Source organism: Gavialis gangeticus, unplaced genomic scaffold (genome assembly GCF_001723915.1).
Source record: "Gavialis gangeticus isolate Ggan-Ray unplaced genomic scaffold, GavGan_comp1, whole genome shotgun sequence".
Taxonomy (NCBI): domain Eukaryota; kingdom Metazoa; phylum Chordata; order Crocodylia; family Gavialidae; genus Gavialis; species Gavialis gangeticus.
The window spans coordinates 11,969,153-11,990,283 of record NW_017729005.1 but is presented as its reverse complement, the minus strand read 5'-3'; the positions used below and the strand labels follow the sequence as shown (position 1 = coordinate 11,990,283).

The following is a 21,131-nucleotide window of genomic DNA, read 5'->3' as shown; positions in this document are numbered from 1 at the left end:
TTCCTGAGAAATCAGGGCAAATCAGCCATCTCAAGGTATTTCTTGTAAAGACCTACTTGGTCTGTTTTTCTCCTTTATGAAGTTGCTCCTTTTCACTTCAGCAAGTACTAGATGCCAATGGCATACCATTGTTCAGAGCTGACGACAAAAGTCCTCATGGCTTTGTCTAAATACTTTCCAGAAAAGTGTCTCTAAAACTGAAATTCTGTTTTCGAACAATGAGGTTTTGCTCAGGTACAACTGTATCTTCCTCATTTTCCTCATCAACATTGATTTCTTACTTGCTTCCACTTTGTGTAACGTCAGTGTTATTAACACTGCATTTCCCTGCTTCCACCCCCTTCCTCATACTGTAATTTGTCCCTGGTCAGAAAAGTCTGTCTCGTCCTCTAGGACTGTACCTATGTGTCATTACTAAAATCCTGATCTCTGTTCCCATCTCTTCTGTCTTCAGCTATTGTATTCCTTTCTTTTACCCTCACCTATTCCTTGGTTCTTCAGGCTCAACATGTATCAGGGATTTCTATATATTTAATTGCCCTCGCAATTAAACTCTCTTACCTCATTCCTCAGTTCCATTTGTTTTCTGATTCAGAAATCATCATTAGCAATCCCTCATAGTCAAGGATCATTGTCTTGCATGATTGCCTTATCTGTGGGTCTGAATATGGCTGGCAAGAACAATCTGGGATTGATGGGTTCTATTGCAACTCGGGCGCATGCTTCTACGTGGGGTGGGTGGCTCTGGATTCTTGGTTCAGTCCGCGACATGCTATTTTTGCCACTCCTGTTTTTTCATCTCCTTTTGTCATCATGAGGTTTAAAAGTACAGATATCCTTGCAGTCGGCTCTTCCTCCATTTGGGGAAGTCCTGGTTGATAGTTTCCCACGAGTTGATGTTGCATCTTTTTTTCACACTGGCCTTGAGGACATTCTTGAAGCACTTTCTCTACCCTCCTCTTGAGTATATGCCTTAACTGAGCTGGGAGAATAAAACTTGCTTTGGTAGTCTGGAGTCAGACATCCAGATTACTTGGCACACCCAGCAAAGTTGATATCAGATGATCATCGCCTCTACTCATAGTGTTTGCTTGAGAAAAGATGTTAACATTTGAGTGTGCATCTTCCCACTGGATTCAAAAGATCTCCTGCAAGCAGTGTTTATGTTAGTTTTCTAGCAACTTGAGGTGTCCCCTGTATGTTGTCCACATCTCAACTCTGTACATTAAGGTAGGGATCATGACTGCTTGATAAACCATGAGCTTGGTTTCAAATCTGACAACCCAGTCTTTGAACACCTCATTCCTCAGGCATCTGAAAGCTGCACTTGCATATCTGGGTTGATGTTGGATTTCTTCTGCAAGAGCTGGCTTACAAGGGACAGGAAATACTCAACATTCTCCAGTGTCTCACCATAAATCTTAATTACTGGAGCTGGACTGTTCATTAAGTGCTTGTTGATGGAAGACCTTAGTCTTCTGAATTTTAAGTATTAGTCCCATTTTCTTGTATGCCTCGATAAAAACATGATGATTGCCTGAAGATCTGCTTCCAAGTGAGTGCACACACTATAGTATGATCATCATGCTGGAGTTCGATGATTGATTGAGGTTGGGGCAATCTTAGTTTTGGCTTAGAGTCAGCTGAGATTATACCACTTTACCTTCCATTTGGTAGTGTAGCTCCACTCAGAATGAAGCTTGTCAGTGGTCAGATGCAGCATCGTGACGAGGAATATTGAGAAGAGTATTGGAGCAATGATGTAGCCTTGCTTAACCTCCAGTCTTGATCTCAAAGGAATCTGTGATAGGTCTGTTACTGAGATCCACTGTTCACATACAGTCATGATGAGGGGAAGAACAGAGGTGACTTTCAGTGGGTAGCTGTACCTCAGCACAGGATTCAGAAATTTCAGAACCTCAATTGATCCTTTCCAGTCCAAAGTGCTGGATCTTTCTTTACACTTTGTGTAGCATTCTTTGCTCTTGGAACACTGACTTAGTCCCCATTGTGACTTCACTTCCTTTATCCTTCTGTCACAGCCACCCTCCCTCTCTGCTCAAATCTAAGAACTACCAGTCCTGCACTTAGATTTCAATCTTTATTCATTTCACTGTGCAGTATTGTCTGTTTAAATAATATTTTGGAATACAGTTTGCATGAGGGAGAAAATGTAGTCATGCTATGTAATCATATTATCCCAAATTCCTTAATGTACCATGATCTGTAAGGCCTGTACTCTAGTGTTGGTTCACTTGTTGTATCAGTCTTTAGCACATGAAAAGTCCCTACTGTTAATTGCCAGATGGTTCAAGATATGCACCTAAATCTATGTTCAGGTACCTAAATAAAAGGGCTGGTGCTTTAGAACAGTGAGAGCTAACCTTCCTGGTAGGTATGCCACAAATTAAGCCCACCCCTTCCCAGAGTGCTATTGGAATGCCCTTTGCTTGCATGACTTGCTGCTCTGCTTTCTGCTCCCTATCCAGTGCTTCCTATCTGATCTGCACCTCTGCTTTCTTTTCCCTGCCCTGTCTGTCTGCTACTGTCTACCTGCATCCTTCCTGATCTGCTGCATGTCACAGAAAGAAGCTGCAGGTTGGCCACCTCTGCTTTAGAAACAGCCCCATAAAAGCATCTATTGTATTTAAATGGCTAAATTATTTTTTTAGGTTTAGGTTGATCAGTCAACTTAAATATGGATTTTTATGTAATTGTCAAGAAATTGTGGCAAAACATGCGAGTTATATTTTACTAACCCAAGACACAGTCATTTTTATATTATGTCTAATGCTGTGAGAAAAAAGGTTACAGGGGTTTGTGACTAGCCCTTGAGAACTCGCCTTATTCCAGTGTATTTAATTACTTCAAAGCAGTAAACTAAGGTTGAATTTTACATTCTGAATAACTAAGTCAGTCTAGAGATTTACTATGCTTGAGTAGAAGGTAAAGGTTTACATTGTCTTTTCCATGTCTCTGGTGTAAATAATTAACGATGCATAGCATATGGATTAATATGTCAGTGTTTGTTTTCTGTTCCTTTCAAAACATGTATAATCTTTAATAATCCTTTCTTCTGCTTCTGCCTTTTACAATAATGACTTTGAGGGTCGTCTTTGTAGTAAAGTTTGAAACTTCACAAATGAGGCAGGAGAAACGTGCTATGAGATGCATGTTAAATGTTATAGCATCTAACAGTTAGTTCCGTTACTCCCAATTGCTGTTAGTGGATCATCTTCACCTATTGCATTCCTTGGTGAGAAATCTAGCTATATTTCCTTCATTTCTACATTGTCCTACATTGTCCACTTCATTGCAGTATACTTTTTTCTTAAACACAGACATATATTAATTACATCAAGTCCTACTTATTCACTAATATGTCCTATACAAACTTGTCGTTTCATGGTATATATGTGTGGCAAGGGTTGGAAACCTTCTTCCTTGTGATGGATCTAAAATTGTTGCAGCTCTTAAATATTTATACATGTTTGTCTGGGTGAATTCAATATAAAACAATCCAGAATATTTCTGAATTCCCATTTCTGGTGCACCCATTCCCTGTTGGATGTTTGTATTTGTGATTCATGATGGCTGAAACCTTGAACTTGTGAAATGCTTTTCAAAACCTAGAAGTTAGTAGAACTAATTAAATGTGTTTATTGCATTTTGCTAGTTATTGAAAGACCAGGAATGGAGTTGAACACAATATTGCAGTTAACTTAAATTGTCTGTCTTTATCAGCCTCAGTTCTTTAAATCTGAGACATATTAGTTAGCTTACAATGAAACATTTTTACTGTTTAGGTCACCAAATGTAGTGTTGTAACTTTTTTTTCTTTTGTTTGGGATGTTTCTTCCCACCTCTTTAACATGATTTACTCATTGTCACAAACATTTTGGAGCAAATTGGGGTTGACTAGGAATTTGTATGTATGTTGATCAGGAAATGGCAACTGCAGCATCAAGTGAGGAGACTTGACATATCAGGTTAAAAAAAAAAATAGTTGGGCTATGGAAGCTGTAGGAAGTATATTATCCTAGAGTGGATTCCTAATGTAAGCTGCATATGTCTGACACACTGCTTCATGAAGCTCATAAAGGGGAGATGAAAGGACTTAACATTTATAGAAGTCGTAGAGAAGTAGGGCTAGAAGGGACCTTCAGAAATCATCTAGTCCAACCCCCCCCTGCCTGAGCCAGGATCATTCCTACCCAAACCATCTCATACAACCATAATCTAAAGTGCATAAGACTGCCCTCAACCCTGACACAACATAGACCTAACCCTAACCTGGCAGAGCTAAAATAAGGGACACATGGCAGCCAGTGTCCTGCTTCTATAAAATGTCAATATATGTTCAAGAGGGCCACGCCCCTGCTACAGAGGAAGGCAAAACCAATGAACCACAGTTCATACCAATGTGACCCTGGGGTAAGATTGCTTCCTGACCCTAAATATGGCAATCAGTCTGACCCTGAGCAGAGTGGGAAGACCCTCTAGCTAGGAACATCCAGCTTTGCTTCTAGCAAGAGAATTGGTACATGCCAGTTAAAGTCCCCAGCCTTAGCTATAGCAGAAAAAAAGAGAGGTGAGGAGAAGGAGCAAAGCCCAAAAGCATAGGAAATAACCAGGGTAGAAAATAGGCATAGCTACACCTAGATCATCCCCAACCAGTGGCTGTCCAGTCTTTTTTTGAACATCTCCAGTGGTGGAGAGTCCACAGCTTCCCTAGGCAGTCTGTTCTGCTGCCTCACTAGTCTTGCAGTGAAGAAGTTTTTTTTCTGGATATCCAGTCTAAATTTACCTTGCTGCAACTTCAAGCCGTTGATCTGTGTCTTCCTCTATCTGGCAGGAGGGAACCAGTGAGGTGCTTTCCTTCTTTATGGTAGTCATAGTTTCATAGATTTAGGGTCGGAAGGGACCTAGTAGATCTTCTAGCCCGACCCCCCGCCAGGGCGGGAGAACAACAAAACCCCAAAACAAAAACGGGACTCAAATGAGTCCAGCCAGGTAGGCATCCAGCCTCTTCTTAAAGACCCCCAGGGTAGGGGCCAGCACCACTTCCCTTGGAAGTTGGTTCCAGCTCCTAGCCGCCCTAACTGTGAAGTAGTTTTTGCGGATGTCCAATCTATACCTCCTCTCCATCAGCTTGTGCCCATTACTGCTTGTTATGCCAGCGGGGGCTAGGGGAAACAGCGTCTCCCCCAAACCCTTCTGGTCCCCCCTAGTGAGTTTATAGACGGTCACCAGGTCCCCCCTCAGCCTTCTTTTGTGGAGGCTGAACAGGTTCAGGTCCCGCAGTCTCTCACTGTAGGGTCTGCCCTGTTGTCCTTCATGTATTTGAAGACTGTTATCATGTCCCCTCTTAAGCACCTTTTCTGCAAGCTGGACATGCCTGGCTCCTTCAGCCTCTCCTCATATGATTTGCCTTCCAAGCCCTTGATATCTTTATTACCCACCTCTGCACCCTCTTTAACTTCTCCATATCCTGAAGACAGTGGAATTTAAATAGGATTTTGATTATGTGTTAGAAAAATGTAGTAGATAAAAACCACATATGCCTACCCAGAAACATGATTTGGAGGGTAGAGACCTTCAAGCAAGAAAGGAGATCAAGTAAATAAGGAAGCAGCAATTGGGGGGAGGAGGGGGAAGAATGCCAGAGAAAGAAAAGGAGAAGTGCCTAACAAATTAACATTAGGCTAGTACCCTCTGATTACAAAATAGCAAATGAAGGGCCTAGTAAAAAAAATGGGGGGTAGAAGGGAGGAGGAAGAAAAGAATTAACTTTAATATTATACAAGGTCTTAGAACAGATATTGAAGGAAAGAATAACTGAGTATATGATCTTCCTTGAACAAAACCATTTGTATCTCATTTTTTTTATCATGTCACATGACTCTGATATTCTTCTGTGACAGGATAACCAACTTCTTGAGTATTAGCAATGTAGTAGACCTATTTTATTTAAATTTAGGCAAAGCATTTGATGGTTATGCCTCATGGGGAATTACTGGCTAAGGTCAGAATTAATATTCTAATTGTAAAATGAATAAAGAACTGCCTAAAAGGATGACTATGGCTGGTTATATTGAAAGCAAAATGATCTGATTGGAGGAAGGGTAATAGTGGCTCATTTCTAGCAGTGGAAACTTCTGAGAAATTTTCACCACTAAAAATGTTTGAGAGAGCACTGCCAGCATTCAGCCTGCAGCTGCCCTTTGTCTTGGGGTGCTCCCAGTCTGGGGAAGCCATGGAAAGCAGCAGGGCCAATCCACACCTACTCCCAGACTGAGGACCTCCAGCTGGGGAGCAGCAGGTGGCTGCTCCTCTCCTTCCCTCTCCTCCCAGTCTACAGGAAAGGCAGGAGCTGCAGAGCAGTGTCCCCAGTGCCTTCTCCAGATAGGGCCCCAGGCCAAGGAAGCCATGAGGAGCCTTTTCACATTGCCCCATTTCTCCTGGGACTGAGAGTAGACAAATGGCAGCTGCTCTGTCACATCTTTCCCATAATGTGGTGTCCCAAGTCTCAGGAAGGCAGGGCTCCAAGGAGAAGTCATGCAATGGGGAAGTGTACCAGTATTCTTTCCTTCAGGAGCGACTTTTCCATAGGAGGGATCTTCTTGGGTGAAAGAACGTGTGCCATTAGACTGGAGTTCATGGATATATTTGCTCATTGTAGAATGACTATGAGCAGTCAATGCAATATAAAGAAAAGTTAGAATGAGTTAAAAAAGATAGGGACAAGGAAGTTTTAGTACTACTGTACATTACATTTGTAGTTATTTGGAATAACATATATGGTTTGTGTCCAAAAAAGATTAATTTAAACTGGAACAGTTTAGGAGAAGAAACTGTTAAGCTGTTTGGGATAACAGAGTATATTAAGAAAAGGATTTAAAAGAGCTGGGCTCATTTAGCTTAGCAAAATGAATACTTAGAGGGGATAGCATTACTATTTATAATGTGCTCTGGGAGTGGAAGAAATATCAGGAGAGGAGAAGAGGTATTTAAGTTTAAAGGATAATATTGACGCAAGTTTAAATTGATACACACTGGACATGAGAAAATTTACCTGGCTGCTAACCATTAGAAAAGTGAGGCTTTGGAATGCTCTTCCAAAGAAATCAGCAAGTGCAAGAATTTGAATTTCTGTCAAAATGCAAGTAAGTCAGCAGAATTTTTTTTTTTTTGCCTTCCTTTGAACATTGGGCATTGGCTCAGGTGTTTTGATGCTCTGTCCTGAACTGAGAATTTTCCTGGGTCCCTCAAGTGGGTCTTGCCTAGAGTCAAAGTGATCACCAGATTTTGGGGTCAGGAAAAAACATTCTCCCATGTCAGATTGCCAAAGACCTTTCGGGGGGGAGGGGTGGTTTTGTTTTTTGCCTTCCTTTTTTAGAGTAGGATGTGCTCCTTCTTCTAGTATAATCTGAGCCTATTTCTTCTATTGCAGAGACCAAAGCTTGGGTGGCATTATTGTTTCGCATGTTGGACATTGTTGGCACCTTTTTGTTAGTTTGTATTTTATTTGAATACTTTGTGGCTGTGGTGTGCAAGAAGAGCCATACTGAATTTTCTTATGGACTCTTTTGGAATAGTTTCATGTAAATCTCTTTAGAATAGTTTCATGTAAATTAATGGGACTTCATGATCTAGATTTCATAAACATTCCGGCTGGAAGGGACCTTGGAAGATCATCGAATCCAGCCCCCACCCAAAGGGCAGGAAGTCAGCTGGGGTCATAGGATCCCAGCAAGATAAGCATCCAATTTGCTCTTGAAGGTGTTCAGTGTAGGTGCTTGAACCACCTCCAATGGCAGGCTGTTCCAGACCTTGGGGGCTCAGACAGTGAAGAAATTCTTCCTTATGTCCAGCCTGAAACGGTCTTGCAGTAGTTTATGTCTGTTTGACGTCATCAACCCTTGGGGTGCTCTGCTGAACAAATGTTCCCCCAGATCCTAGTGGTCACCCCTGATAAACTTATAGGTGGCCATCAGATCACCCCTGAGCCTGTGCTTTTCCAGGCTGAAGAGTCCCATAGCTCTCAGCCTCTCATCATAAGGTCTGTTTTCCTGACCTCCAGTCATGCGCATGGCTCTTCTCTGGACTCTCTCAAGCTTCTCCACATCCTTTTTGAATTGTGGAGCCCAAAACTGGACGCAGTACTCCAGGTGCGGCCTCACCAAGGCCAAGTACAAGGGGAGAATGACATCCCGGGATTTGCTTGAGAAGCTTCTATGGATGCAACCCACCGTTTTGGTCGCTTTACTAGCCGCAGCATCACATTGCAGGCTCGTGTTCATCTTGTGATCAATGATGACCCCCAAGTCTCTTTTTCTTCTTTAGTGTTAGCCAGTATAGCACTGCTGAGCCTATCAGGATGCTGCAGGTTTTTCTTCCCAAGGTGGAGAACCTTGCATTTTTCGGTGTTAAACACCATCAGGCTCTCTTCTGCCATATGCTGAGCCTGTCCAGGGTAGCCTGGATCACCCGCCTGTCTTCTGGTGTCGATGCTTTGCCCCAAGGCGGTCCCTTTCAATTCCAGATGCCCAATGTATTATTCTAGGCGGTCCCTTTCAATTCCAGATGCAATCCATCTGGGAAAATAACAATATGTTGGGCATGAGAGAACATGCCAAGGATAATTTACACATTCTAACTATTTCCTAGGCTGCTGCTTGGAACATGTCAGATCTGTGCATCTGCGTGGCTAGTATGTTGCTACCTGATCAGACATAAATTCTATCATGCTCTTGAAATTAAAATTCAGACCACATATCTATTAATGCAATGAATTTCTTGGTATCTGCCAGCACTCTGGTTAATTTCCTTGATATTCATGTTCTGTGATTAGATGTGTACCATCTACAATCCAATGTCTTGAAAAATGGCAAGGCTAATTCATGCTGTTTGATGTATTTACTTAAATTTGGTGATGAAATAATCAACAATATGTCACTGTTACATTATGTCAAGATCCAAAGAAATTGCAAATAAAGAATAACTCCATATTTTGGCACTCCTTAATATCTTCAGAAGATTATTTTAAGTGGAGTTTTAATATTCAGAATAGTGTTATAGTTTACCTTTAATGCACTTAGAGACAATTTGTAAAGGTGCCTTAACCTGATTCTGATTTTCCAATGGTGATTTTTGTATCAGTAGTTAGTTAAAAGTGCAAGTGATAGTATTGTTTAAGAAACACGTGTGCTTACTGTGCAAGTACTTTAAAGGTAAATGACATAATTCACGCTTATAATAAGGCTATTTTTCAAAGTGTCAAAAAGGGTCTGCCATCTTAGTATGTTTTGTACTCTGTCAATGTGAGTATATTTTGACCAAAAGAAGAACAAGTCAACTTGGAGTACAAGGGGGAGTTTTTACTACAGGCTTCACCATAAGAAAGTTTGAAGCACTTGGCCGTGTTGTAACTGTAACTATGGGCTTGGGTAAAGTGGTTATTTTCTTTTCTTTTCTTTTAGTTGTTTACTGAGAGGTCAGTTACACAAGGAAGTCGTCCCTTGTTCACTGTCCTACTGACTTTTCATGAAAGATTTTTTTTTAATCCTTCACTTCTTGTTTTTATTTATCCTATCTTTAGGAGAAAGATGCAATGATGACACCTACGCCATTTGCCAGGCCACAGGATTTAGGCCCATCTATTGCTATTGTAACTAAAGTAAACCAGATCCAAGATCATCTGCTGAAGAAGCATGATATTGAGCTGTATATGCATCTGAACAGGCTAGAAATTGCTCCACAGATTTACGGACTGTAAGTGTTTACAATGCCTTGTTTACTTTAATTGCTTGCAATTTGTTTTCTTTAAAATGAGGACTATTTGCCTTACTCATTTTAAAACATTATGGATGTCAGGAATAAAGAAATGTAGGTAGGGAAAAATTGCCCCCTATGTTTGTGTGTATGCATATTCTGTTAACAGTATTTCACAGATGAAACTGCTGTCCTGTACCTCAGTGTGGTGAGAGGATCTAAAATATTCAAAGAGCCATATAGGAAGTTTTATATAATGCATTGATTCAGAATCATGCCTTCAACATATCTACTATATATTTTGCTCAATGAATAAGAATTAGCTGCAAAAATAAATAGGAACTATTAGCTTTCAGTGTTTTTTTTTTTTTTCCCTGTCACTTTCTCCTTTCAGAGTACTATATCTACTCGCATACTACATGCACCCCCAAAATGAGCTCTTCAAAATTAGTATATCTTGAGTAGAGAACTTGATCTTTCTTTTCTGGAATAGAGACAGGGTAAAATAGGGCAAGCAGACACTGTGACTCATGGCTCCCAAGATGGCTGCCACTTCTCCCTGGGGTCTCAAACAGCAGAAGTGGAGTCCAATGTTAACCCTCTCGCAACCACCGGTCAGGTAGTAGCTTTTGTCTGTATACACATAGTCAAATGATGTTGGAGAATTCCTCTGGGTTTGCCTTCCTGGTAGAAAAACTAGCCAGAGACTCCTGAACGGATATTTGGATGCTGAGCCCCTGGAGAGCAGAGAGCTCGTGGTGCTGATGATGCACAGCTGGGGACTCGTGTGCATACATCTCAATATGTTATTCAGGTTTCCTCAGACTGCCTAGAAGCAGATCACGGCCTTGCATAGGGCAACGCTGATTGGCTGGCTTGGACTGCTCAGGTTAGCCTGCTGCAGCCCAATGTAGGAATTGTAAAAAAGGGGATGTTTTTGCTCCCTCCTACTCTAGAGCAGTAGAATCCAGCCTGAGCAACTCTGCCTCCCCTGAGGGGGAACAAAGGAGCCTGGAATACTGGAGGGCTATACCGCAGCTTCGTTCAAAATTGTTAAGACATTTCCTCCCACAGAAGAAACTCTCCTGGAAACAATTTATCCTTGGCTGTTCCTGGATTATTTTCCTTCTAGAACAGCTCTTTTTGCTATGGGAGAAAAATCTACTACTACTGCTACTACTTTTCTAACATAAGATATATTTGTATCTTAGCAAAGTATTTAACTCTCTCAGAATTTTGCAAAGTTGATTTAACCCTCATCTGTTCTCATGAAACCGTAACTGTTGTTGTTCTCATGGGGTAACTTGTTACCCCACCTGCATGAACAAAATGGAACCAGTGACAACAGTATAAATGTACCAAAACTATTTATTAAATGTACAGATTGTTTGAAAGAGTATTTATGATGATTTAAACCCAAAATATTATTTAACTAGAACTACGAAAAAAATTTAAACTTCTTTTAGTGTTTCAGAACGTGAACAAACAGTTTGCTAAGTCTGAAGTTCACACTGTTTTCAAACTAACAGTTACTTCCAAAAAGATTTCCTGTTTTAACTAAATATTGCTTTCCTCACAAAGCAGCAGGTTTCCAGGTTTTGCAATCTTCTCTCCTTGGACAAAAAACACAACATCCACTCAAGCTTGCAGAAGGTTCTATTGGGGTGTGTTGTGGCAATTTGTAATTTAAGGCAGTCATACCAGACTTGACAGACTTAGACAGATTATGTGTATCCATCATTCTTCATTTTATTTGTCTGTCTGTCTGTCTGTCTGTCAACTGTTCTCCAAGTTCCTGCAAAAAAAAGCGCTGTCTTCATGCCTCATACAGGAAAGTCACCACCGTCCTGCTGAGGGTGGTACGTCTGGGCACTTTGTGCAATGGGGCCATGAGCCACCTGAACCCTGGCCACTTAACAAAGGGGGTGGTGCCTGCAGAGATGCATGAGCATCCCCGTGGTCCTCATGCATTTTGCTCCCTTGCCACGGCTGGTTTTGCCTTGGCAGTGCAGGAACATAGCATACGTGGGATCATCTGCCAGCTCATAATGATCCCAAACCACACTACCCCCTCACTTCTGCAATGCAGGTGCGTGTGCATGTGCGAATGCTGCCTTTTCCCCCTCTGCAGCAGGCATTGGCACAGCAACAGGAGGAGCGGACTCAGCTGAGCCACTTGCCTCCACAACTTCTACCTCAACCTCCTCTGAAGTGGCTTCTGGAAAAGGAGACCTGGCTCTAGGGGAAACTTGAGGGGTGTGGAGCACAAACTCAGATGATTCCCTCTCCTTCCCCAGAATTTCCCTTGCTGTGGCACTCAGATCCAGATCCAGCTTTTCCTTTGTCAGTGGAAGGCTTAGGCTGGAAATTAAAATCGGGGTAGAGGAGACTGTACTGCTGGTGCTGCTTGTTGTTGTCATGGTGATGGTGCTCGGGGTGGTTGTTATTATAGCAGGTGTTATTGGAGGGGATGCAGACACTGCTCCCATCTGCTTGGTGCCACTAGCAGCAGAAGCGGCATGGCTGCTAGTTGTTGGAAAGAGGCTGCATTTAAGTTTGGGGGAAGGGGAGGGAGAACTTCGAGCTCTCCCTCTTCCGCCCTGGCCAGAAGTGGCCACCTGCCTTTCCAGCATGCTTCATGTTTGGTGTGCTGGAAAATCTGTGCATGTTTCTGTAATGTAATGTGTATATTTATGTAATACATAAATATATGTTCTGTAATATAAGTTGTGGCTTTCCTGCACAGTCAGTGCACTATCAGGGAAAACACAGATTTTGTTAATGTGGAGAAACAAAGAAAGAAATACAGAGAATAACAAAAACAAAGGATTTTGGGGGAGGAATACATTGAAAGGAATGGATTAGGAAAGGGTAGTAGGGTATTTCGGAAAGGATTGGATCCCACTTGCTAGGAACAGACTAGCAAGTAGTAAGTAAGAGCCTTCCTGGTGCTCCTGATGCTGCTGGAGGACACAGCTCAGAAAGCTGACAAAGGCACAGCTGACAAAGCTAATTTCAAACATTGCTTTTATGCTCCTTCTCTGTTCATCCCCCAGAGCACTGGGATTGGAAGAGACCTCAGGGAAGAACTGCAGTCACTGGCCAGCTACACATGTCAATATCAGGGTAGTCCTTCCCCCTCTTCTTCCTCCCTCTCCTTAGTTTGTATTTCCCTGCAAGTCTAGCTCCAAAACTTGAAACTCTTTGAAATTTTCAAAGCGTTTTGAGTGGCCTCATTTCTTTTTGAAGCTGTTTCAAAGCCTTGCATTTTCTTTCAGTGTTTCAAGTTTGAAACACATTGAAACACCTTTGAAACAAAACATCCATCGAAATTTTGCACAGCTCTACTCCCTGAACCTTCTTTCTGCCTCTCTGTTTGTTTCTCTTATGATAACAGTCAGGATATCTTGTGAGAGAAACAGGTGGAACGTTTGCACCACTGTCTTTATTACTTTCTCTTGTTGGCCCAGCACTTTCATGGACTATGTCCTTGGTTGTTCTCCAATGATGTATTAGCTGTGGACTTTTTCCCCACACTCTGCCGTTCCTTCCTTTAAAGGTGTCATCATCTGCAGTGTTTTCTGGGGGTGGTGGCAGTGGTTCTGCTCCACATCCTGCTGTAGCTTGGTCTTCCATGGTGTCCCCAGCCTGGTCCTCTTCTCTTTCCCACTGAATGTGTTGGCATCACTTCTGCTTGTGGCACCAGCTCCTCCTCATCTCAACTGGATGAAGCTTTCCTAGATGCATGGTCTTCTTGCTCTGAACAATCTCCCATGTCTGGAACAAAGTCAGCATCCTCACTGCCTTGGGATAAGATTTCATCAGTGGATATGTTGCTGTCATCCCCAGTTACCTGTGCAAGATAGGCTTCAGCAATGAATATGCGCCTTCTTCTCATCCTGGACTGCAGAAAAGAATGATTACTGCTGAATGCGTATAAATAACAATCAAAGACCAGCCTGTCCACCTATGCTGTCACAGAACCAATTCTACCCTGCCGTATGGCAGTGCAGGTAGTACCCTCTCCTCCTGGGCACAGAAGCCAGAGACCAGCATTCACCCATTGCAGGCAAGCCAAATGTGAATGGATGCTGTTTGGAAATCACACATGCAGGGGCTTATTGAGAGCAGGTAAAAGAGGTATGGGGGGTGTCCCCTTACTGTTGAAGGGGACTCCATAGTGTATGCTGTATTGCAGTATGATATTGTTGTACTTCTCTGCTGCTCCTTTGCTCCTTGTCCTCACTTCCAACAAAGGCAGGGCAGACTATCTTGTATGTTATGAAAGGGGCAGGTGAGGTGGAGTTTTGCCATGAGAAAAGAGAGCAGAGGTGGGTTTGGGTGTGACAAAGGGGTTGGGGGGGGGGGTTTGGCAAAGGGCAGGGGGTTTTGACAACTTTGCAGCCTGCAAACAAAGTGGCTAGCAAAAGGGATTACCACATCATCTGCAAAAGCAGAGTTGAGGATGGCCATCCACTAGTTACCATGGATACCTGAAGTGGACATGAATGACATGTGAATGAATCCTGACCTTTCAGTTGCATCCACCCAAAGTGGCCAAACAGGTCTAGGCCTGTCATTTATACAGAAATTGATTGTGATAACAAATTACCCCAATGTGTTAATGTAGGCTTGGGGTAAGTTTTTACCCCATATGGAAAAACACATTCACGCCTGCGGTAACATGTTACCCTGGGCAGTTTTTCATCCACAGAGAGCAAACCATTCATGTAAGCTGGCTGTTCTATGGGAATATTGTGCACTGTGGTGTCAGTGACAATGTCCTAAAAAGAAACATTTTTAGAATTAACTAACTTCAAGATACTGCACAAAATATGTATCTGGGGTAGGAAATTACTCCATAGGGAACGTATGAAGGTTAAACTGAGTGTGATACCATCATGTTAATTGAAAGCTAGTTGGAAAGGCTGCAAGTTGAGGAAAAGTAAACTATGCATTACTGAATGTGGAGACAAGGCAAATTTATCTAGTTTTCGGTACTGTATACATATTAGATTGCATTTATTTAATTTCTTTACTAGTGATATGTGGTTAGAAGGTAAACAGCACCTTAGCGTTACTTTGAACTGCATTAAATCAAAAGATGGTGCAAAAAAACCCAGAAAAAAATAATTCTTCTATACTTTGAGAATTGAGAAATGTGGATAGGAAAGACGAGAAGCAACTTGGAAAGATGCATACTGATATGTTGAGACAAAAATAATCCCTTGCACAAATACATGCTGGGAAGGCAGAACCCAACTCAGTAAGACTGAAGACTAATAATGGGGGAGTGGGGGGTGGGAAATCAGTTTGAGTCTGCAAAGTGATATGGGGACAGCAGCACCAGAGACTACATTCCTCTTCTATGTATAAAATGGAGAAGGAAGAAATTGCAAAAGAAAATTTAAGGCTGCTATCAAGGGAAATGTTCTTACAGAGAGCTAGTAGGCTGTAAAAAAATAAATAAATAAATAAATTAATTAATTAATTAATTAAAAAAAAAAATAGATCAATAGCACCAATAGAAGCCCCATTGGTTGGGGTATTTCTAGCTAAGCTTGGCAAAGCTGTAAGTAATGCACTGCAGAGAAGAAGCCTGCATTAGCAAATAGACAAAATTGCCTACTAACTCATTTCCATCTCTAATTTCTGATTTAATGTGAAGTACAGGAAAAAAGAAAGGAAAAAGAATGTGAGCATATTGTAATTATTCTTGCCTCTAGTGCTATCAGACACTTTTCTGAATAATGATTTCCAGTTGTGAACAAGCTGACTGTCTCAAATACCAAACCTTGTGTTATGGTTAATATTTCTTGAACTAAAAACAGACATTTCTAATTATTTTGATTATTGTTAGTAATTATATTACATTTCCCAATGTAATAAGGTAACTACTTTAAGAGCTCATGGGAGCGCTTTGAAACGTGTGGCAAAAATGTTAGCTTACCATAAATAATTTTTTACTGTTATTCATATCACTGAAACTGTACAAGCTTCTTAACAATAGGGGTATTATACAAAGAAGTTCTTGACATAAGAGGAGTTAGGATAAATACCTAGGTGAAAAGTTTATAAAAGTAGTAGATGGCAACTAGACTGATTTGATGCATCCCTTCAGAAATTTAACTTGTCCATGATTTTTCTTTTTTAGTGGCAAAGTTCACGAGAAGTAGTTGTTTCATTCACACTTTTTCATATTTGACTTCAACATTTACTCTTCAGGAATAGTCTTTCTTATACTGTGCTTATAATCCGGGTCATCATATATTCCAATAAGGCTATGCCCCAATAATTAGATTCTATATAAGGAAAATTTATAAATTGGATATAATTTTCCAGGTATAAAATCTAATTATTGGAGGTTTGTCTTGAATTCGTCCCCCTTCCACTGCTACAGCAAGGAAAATAAATCCGGGGGGATCAGGTAACCCCTTTGCTCTCTTCCCCCCTCTGCAACTTCTTTCCCCTGTAGCCCCTCCCCCTTCCTTACTATCAAACCCTGCTTTCCCTAAGCACATGGAAGTGAGGAGCAAATTTGAAAAAACAATTTGAAATAAACATAGCTATAGTCATTTGCATATCATATCCATAAATTTAGTTCCTCCAGAATTGATGCATTTTACCTTTTTGAAACTGTTGCAGGTTTTAGCACAAGTATTCCCTAAACACATTTTTAAGTAGTACTTTGGCACCTACTTACATATAATACAAACTATGCGTGATATTAGTTCAAAGCCAAAAGTCTCATGATTTACTATATAGCTTACTGGGTCATTAGTATTTCAAACCATGTTGACCCCACAGCCCCGCACTGCTCAGTATGTGTGCATATTCCAGATCCCTCCACAAAGGATCCACATGCTAATTAGCCCCGCACTCATGGCTAAAACTGTCATGAGTTCTGGGATCCTCCAATTTCTTTTTTTGCAGATGAGGCACAAGGCAACATGGTCCAGCTTCACCAATGGCAGGTAGGGCCACACTAATCGTATGCGACAGGCTGAGAGAGGAAGACAGAGGAATTCTGAGTGAACTGTTTAGGGCACCATTTGGTGATGTTTGTGAGACATTTAAGGCTGGTAAAGAGATGGGAATCATTGGAAATGAGAAAGAAAGGCGCAGCTCAGTGGTAGGGATGAAATTTCCAAATGTATTGAATATTGTGGCTCACAATGACTTAAAAAAAGAGTTGGTGCTGAAGGGGACTTCACTCAATGGGCAATACCGTATAGCTTATTCAGATCGGTTGCACTAATCAATTCTTGTTGTAGGTTTCCATCAGCATGTTTGCCTAATATGAGCCATGTACTTTGTAGTCGTACTCAATGTTGGCTGCATTTAATCAGCTTCATAATTGGTTTCCATTACTGAGCACATACTGCTTTTAGAAGCAGTTCAAAGATATCTAGTATATTTAATGGGATTTTCTTGTATGCAAATATAAGATATGGGACCTTTTGCCCCTGTGCTGATGGGGGGTGGGGGTGCGGACCTCATCTTGTATTTGAGTAAATACATTATTTGTAATGTTGGGAAGATGTACTCTGATCTGTCAAGACCTCTACTCGGTATTTATGTATGTATGATTTAATACTATGTGTAAAGCTCCTTGTTTGTATGGTGTTATCATTTCCTTGCTTACAGGGACACTAATAATTGCAGGATTTGTGATAAATTCACAATATTCTGATTATTCACATGCATCCTCTGAATGTCCTTCAAGATGTTACTTCTTCAGTGACTGCTTTGATCTAGGCCATAGTTTCTCAACCTGTGGTATGCGTACCCCTGGGAGTACGTGAGACGCAGGCAGGGGGGTACTCAGGTACCCAACACACACACACACACACTCTCTCTCTCTCTGTCTCTCTGTCTCACATCCTCCTTTTCCTCTGTCTCACCCCTTCCTCCTCTCAAAACTATGGCAAAAACTTTGGTGCACCACAAATTGCATGGCACTTTAAATTCCCCAGTAATAATGTGGCAAATAATTCAGCCCTCCTAGCTTTAGCCAACATCACCTCTAGCCCAGGTACATACTTGAGTTGTGCACCCCTGGTGTAAAAGGCGGCAACCCTACCCACACTAGATCAGACATCTGTCATATCACGGTCTTATATACCCAGCCCTTCTTCCAACATATGGCACACATTAGTCTGTAAATATAAAATCCCCTGGAAAATTGAGTTTTAGGGTACTTATTACAATTTTCAGAAGTTAGGGGGTACTTGCTACTTAAAAGGTTGAGAAACACTGATATAGGCAGAAATCTGAGATTTCAAAGTGACTTAATTCATGCCAGGATAGCTGGTGGAAGAAATGAGTATCCAAGAAATTGGCCCTGTGTAAAAACTTGTGTGGTATTTTTTTTTTGCATAAGTCACATCCACGTCTCAGGAGTGAAAATGGTTTAAGGAAAGGTTTGTTTGTGCACTTAGTATGTTCATTAGATTAGATTAGGATTAGAGGCAAGAGTGAATGAAGGGAATTAAGAGTCACTTCTACAATTTAGTACATCTTTCCTTTAAAATAGTGACATGCTTTTCTGTTGTATTAAATATTCAGAGAATCTAGCTGGTAGAAAAAGGGTCAAATATTGATTGGCAATAGTGTTTGATCTGAGGAATGTGTTAAATTTTCCCATACGCTACAGTGTGTTAAACACAATGCACTGTATTAGTAACCTTTTTCTCTCTTTTTAATTACATCCTCTGTAAACATTTTTCTTTTCAGTTGCACTCTTTTGTGTTGGACTGCACATCAGGGAGTATTACTGAGACAAAAACTATTAATAATAAAAATGGTCTCTTTCCCACTGTTAATTTTAGAACTTGTGATAAAGTCTTCAGCCAGGAGACTGAAACCCTTTATCCACCACATAAGTAGCAGCAGAAAACAGAATCTAGATTACCTTGCTACTGTACCTCACAGCTTACCAGAAAGGGAACACCACTTAGTTTGGTAAGTGGTTGTAAAGTAGTCTGTTTTCTATGTTATTGTTCATTTAGTCCTTCTCCTCTCAGATGCCCCAAAAATGTATCATGTATGGAATGTTTAATGTGGACATGTGTCCATTCAAAAATGGAAAAAACCATTAGTCTGTTAATTTTTTGGTAGGCCACTGCACATCCAGATGATTTTTCACCCAGTATCAACACAGGCTGGATCAGAACTAGCAATGTAAAGGTGAAAGATGATATATCGTTAATTTCCCAGTTTTCTACCTTATTTCTAGAATCCTAAAATATTATGCTTAGGATATTTCGTGTTAATGGCGGCTCTATGAATTACATGTACAATACAAAACGAAAACTGTCTCAGTTATGTCTCATTTTACAGTTAATTTGGAAAATAAAATGTACAAAACAAATTTAAAAATAAAATTGAATTGATTACATTGACAATTCAATGACATACATTCAGACAATAAACTTCACCTAAATAAAAAAAAAAAAAAAGTTAAATCTGGATAAAAAGATTAGATACTTTAAGAGGTTGACAGATTTGAATATTCAGTTTAATTGTAAAATTAGATGGGTTAATGATGATTAATGTCCTAGATTAAGTGGTATTTAAATGTTAATTTCTCTGACCCTTACAGCTAATTCGTGTTAAAGTGCAAAATAATTATTTCAGAATCATTCTTCTGCATTGTTTGCAGTGCCAGCTTAAAACTCAGCAATTGTCCTCAAGTGAAAAAGGACAAGTTTTGCCGAGACATTTTATATATGTGTGTATATTTTTAGGGCACCTTCCTCCATTTACAGTATTTGGTAATAGGTTTTAAAAAAGATTTCAATTAGAAGAAAAATCAGTTGAATGAGCCTACCTAATACTTTGGTAACTGGTGTATTTTATGTATTGAGGATTTTGAAGTGGCATATTATATTACTGTATTGAAAAAACTCAAGGAACAATAACTGCAGCCAGATGATATAAATGTATGATATGACTACATAAAAATATCACACACACAAACACACTTGCATGGCATAAGTCTAAAAAGCTTAATTGAAAAAAAAAAAAAAAAAAGGAAACTCTTGGCTTGATTGCAAGCTTCTGTAACATATCATTGAGGACAGATTTCGCTTAACGAGCATGATACTGGTACATGCTTTTTGTAATAAATACCAAGTAAATATAAAGCATATGTTGAGTTGAACATTCATGACAATTTAGCCTAAGAATAGAGGAGGGCATCTTCAAAACAGGATGCATCAATGGCTTTGCCCCTGTACATTCACTTTATGCAGGTTGACCAGGTAGCTTATTGTAAGGTTCAAATTCAAGCACTTCAGAGCGATACTAGACTTGTACTTCAGTGTGAAACCTATTGTACATGATATACAGAGATATTTTTGAGGGGGAGGATGTAGAGCTGAGTGTACAGGGTAACTCTGACTTGTTAACCAGTCTCAAGCGCAGATCCGTAACTAGCATGAGAGAGGCTGTGTTACAGGAAAGTCAACAGCAGCTGTGCAGCTCCACTACTATTATTATTAGTTGCTTTGCTATGAGCAGTGCTGTAGGGCATCCACCTGTCTCTCTCTTTCTCCCATGCCACTGCAATAAAAAGCCAATATTCTTTTCCCTAACTGTCTTGCTCTCTGAAGGGAAAAATAAAGGTTTCACAAATATGGGAAAGGAAAATGTGGATCATTTACTGTACACAGGGGGAAAAAAATAACAGCATACAGTATTTGAGCGGACAGTGATTGCATCAGAAAATAACTTTTATGGTGTCTTGAAAAATTAACCACAAACACAGGTCATCTTTAAAAACTTTGCAGATAAGTGATGGTCCCTCAGTTTATCTAGGCATGTCATACTTACCCCACAAAAAGGAAGAGAAATAATAGAAGGCACAGTCCAAACCAATTACAATTATTCTATAGTTTTAATCCAGTATCATCAATTAACTGGACAGCAATTACAATAAAAAACAAAGTTGAGCTATTGTATACCTAGTAGAGGAGTCACCTAAATCTTTCCATTGGTATTGAAACAAAAGAACATTTCAGAATCAAGCAATGGTAGTAGTCCTTAAAGACTTGTCCAGTAAGGGGAAATATCTTTTCTAAATGTGTAGGACCAAATTCAGCCCTGGGCTAAGTAGGTAGAGCTCTTGCTGACCTTCAGGAATTAGCCATCCTATACTGCTTTTTTTCCCCTCTCTTTGACCTGAGCAGAACATTATATATTAAAACAGAGCTTTTGGAAAGCTATCTAAATGCCTACTCTGTGCTAATTGTTGCTCAAATTTTTTTATGCAAAAGCAACCCACAGAACTTTGTAGGAAAGTTGATGATCCACAGTTGGGCTGCTTGCAGACATGGTGGGGGGAATGCTTTACT

The 21,131-nt window shown here is 40.5% G+C and overlaps 1 protein-coding gene across 5 annotated transcripts in view; it reads left to right on the top strand.

Moving 5' to 3' along the window:
* TBC1D5 (TBC1 domain family member 5) overlaps positions 1 to 21,131 on the top strand; it is a 659,444-nt gene that overhangs the window by 427,524 nt on the left and 210,789 nt on the right. For all 5 annotated transcript variants that reach the window (XM_019508683.1, XM_019508679.1, XM_019508681.1 and 2 more), the window contains exon 13: positions 9,602 to 9,774. In XM_019508683.1, coding sequence (XP_019364228.1) covers positions 9,602 to 9,774 — 173 coding nt within the window. The remainder of the gene's footprint in view (positions 1 to 9,601; positions 9,775 to 21,131) is intronic.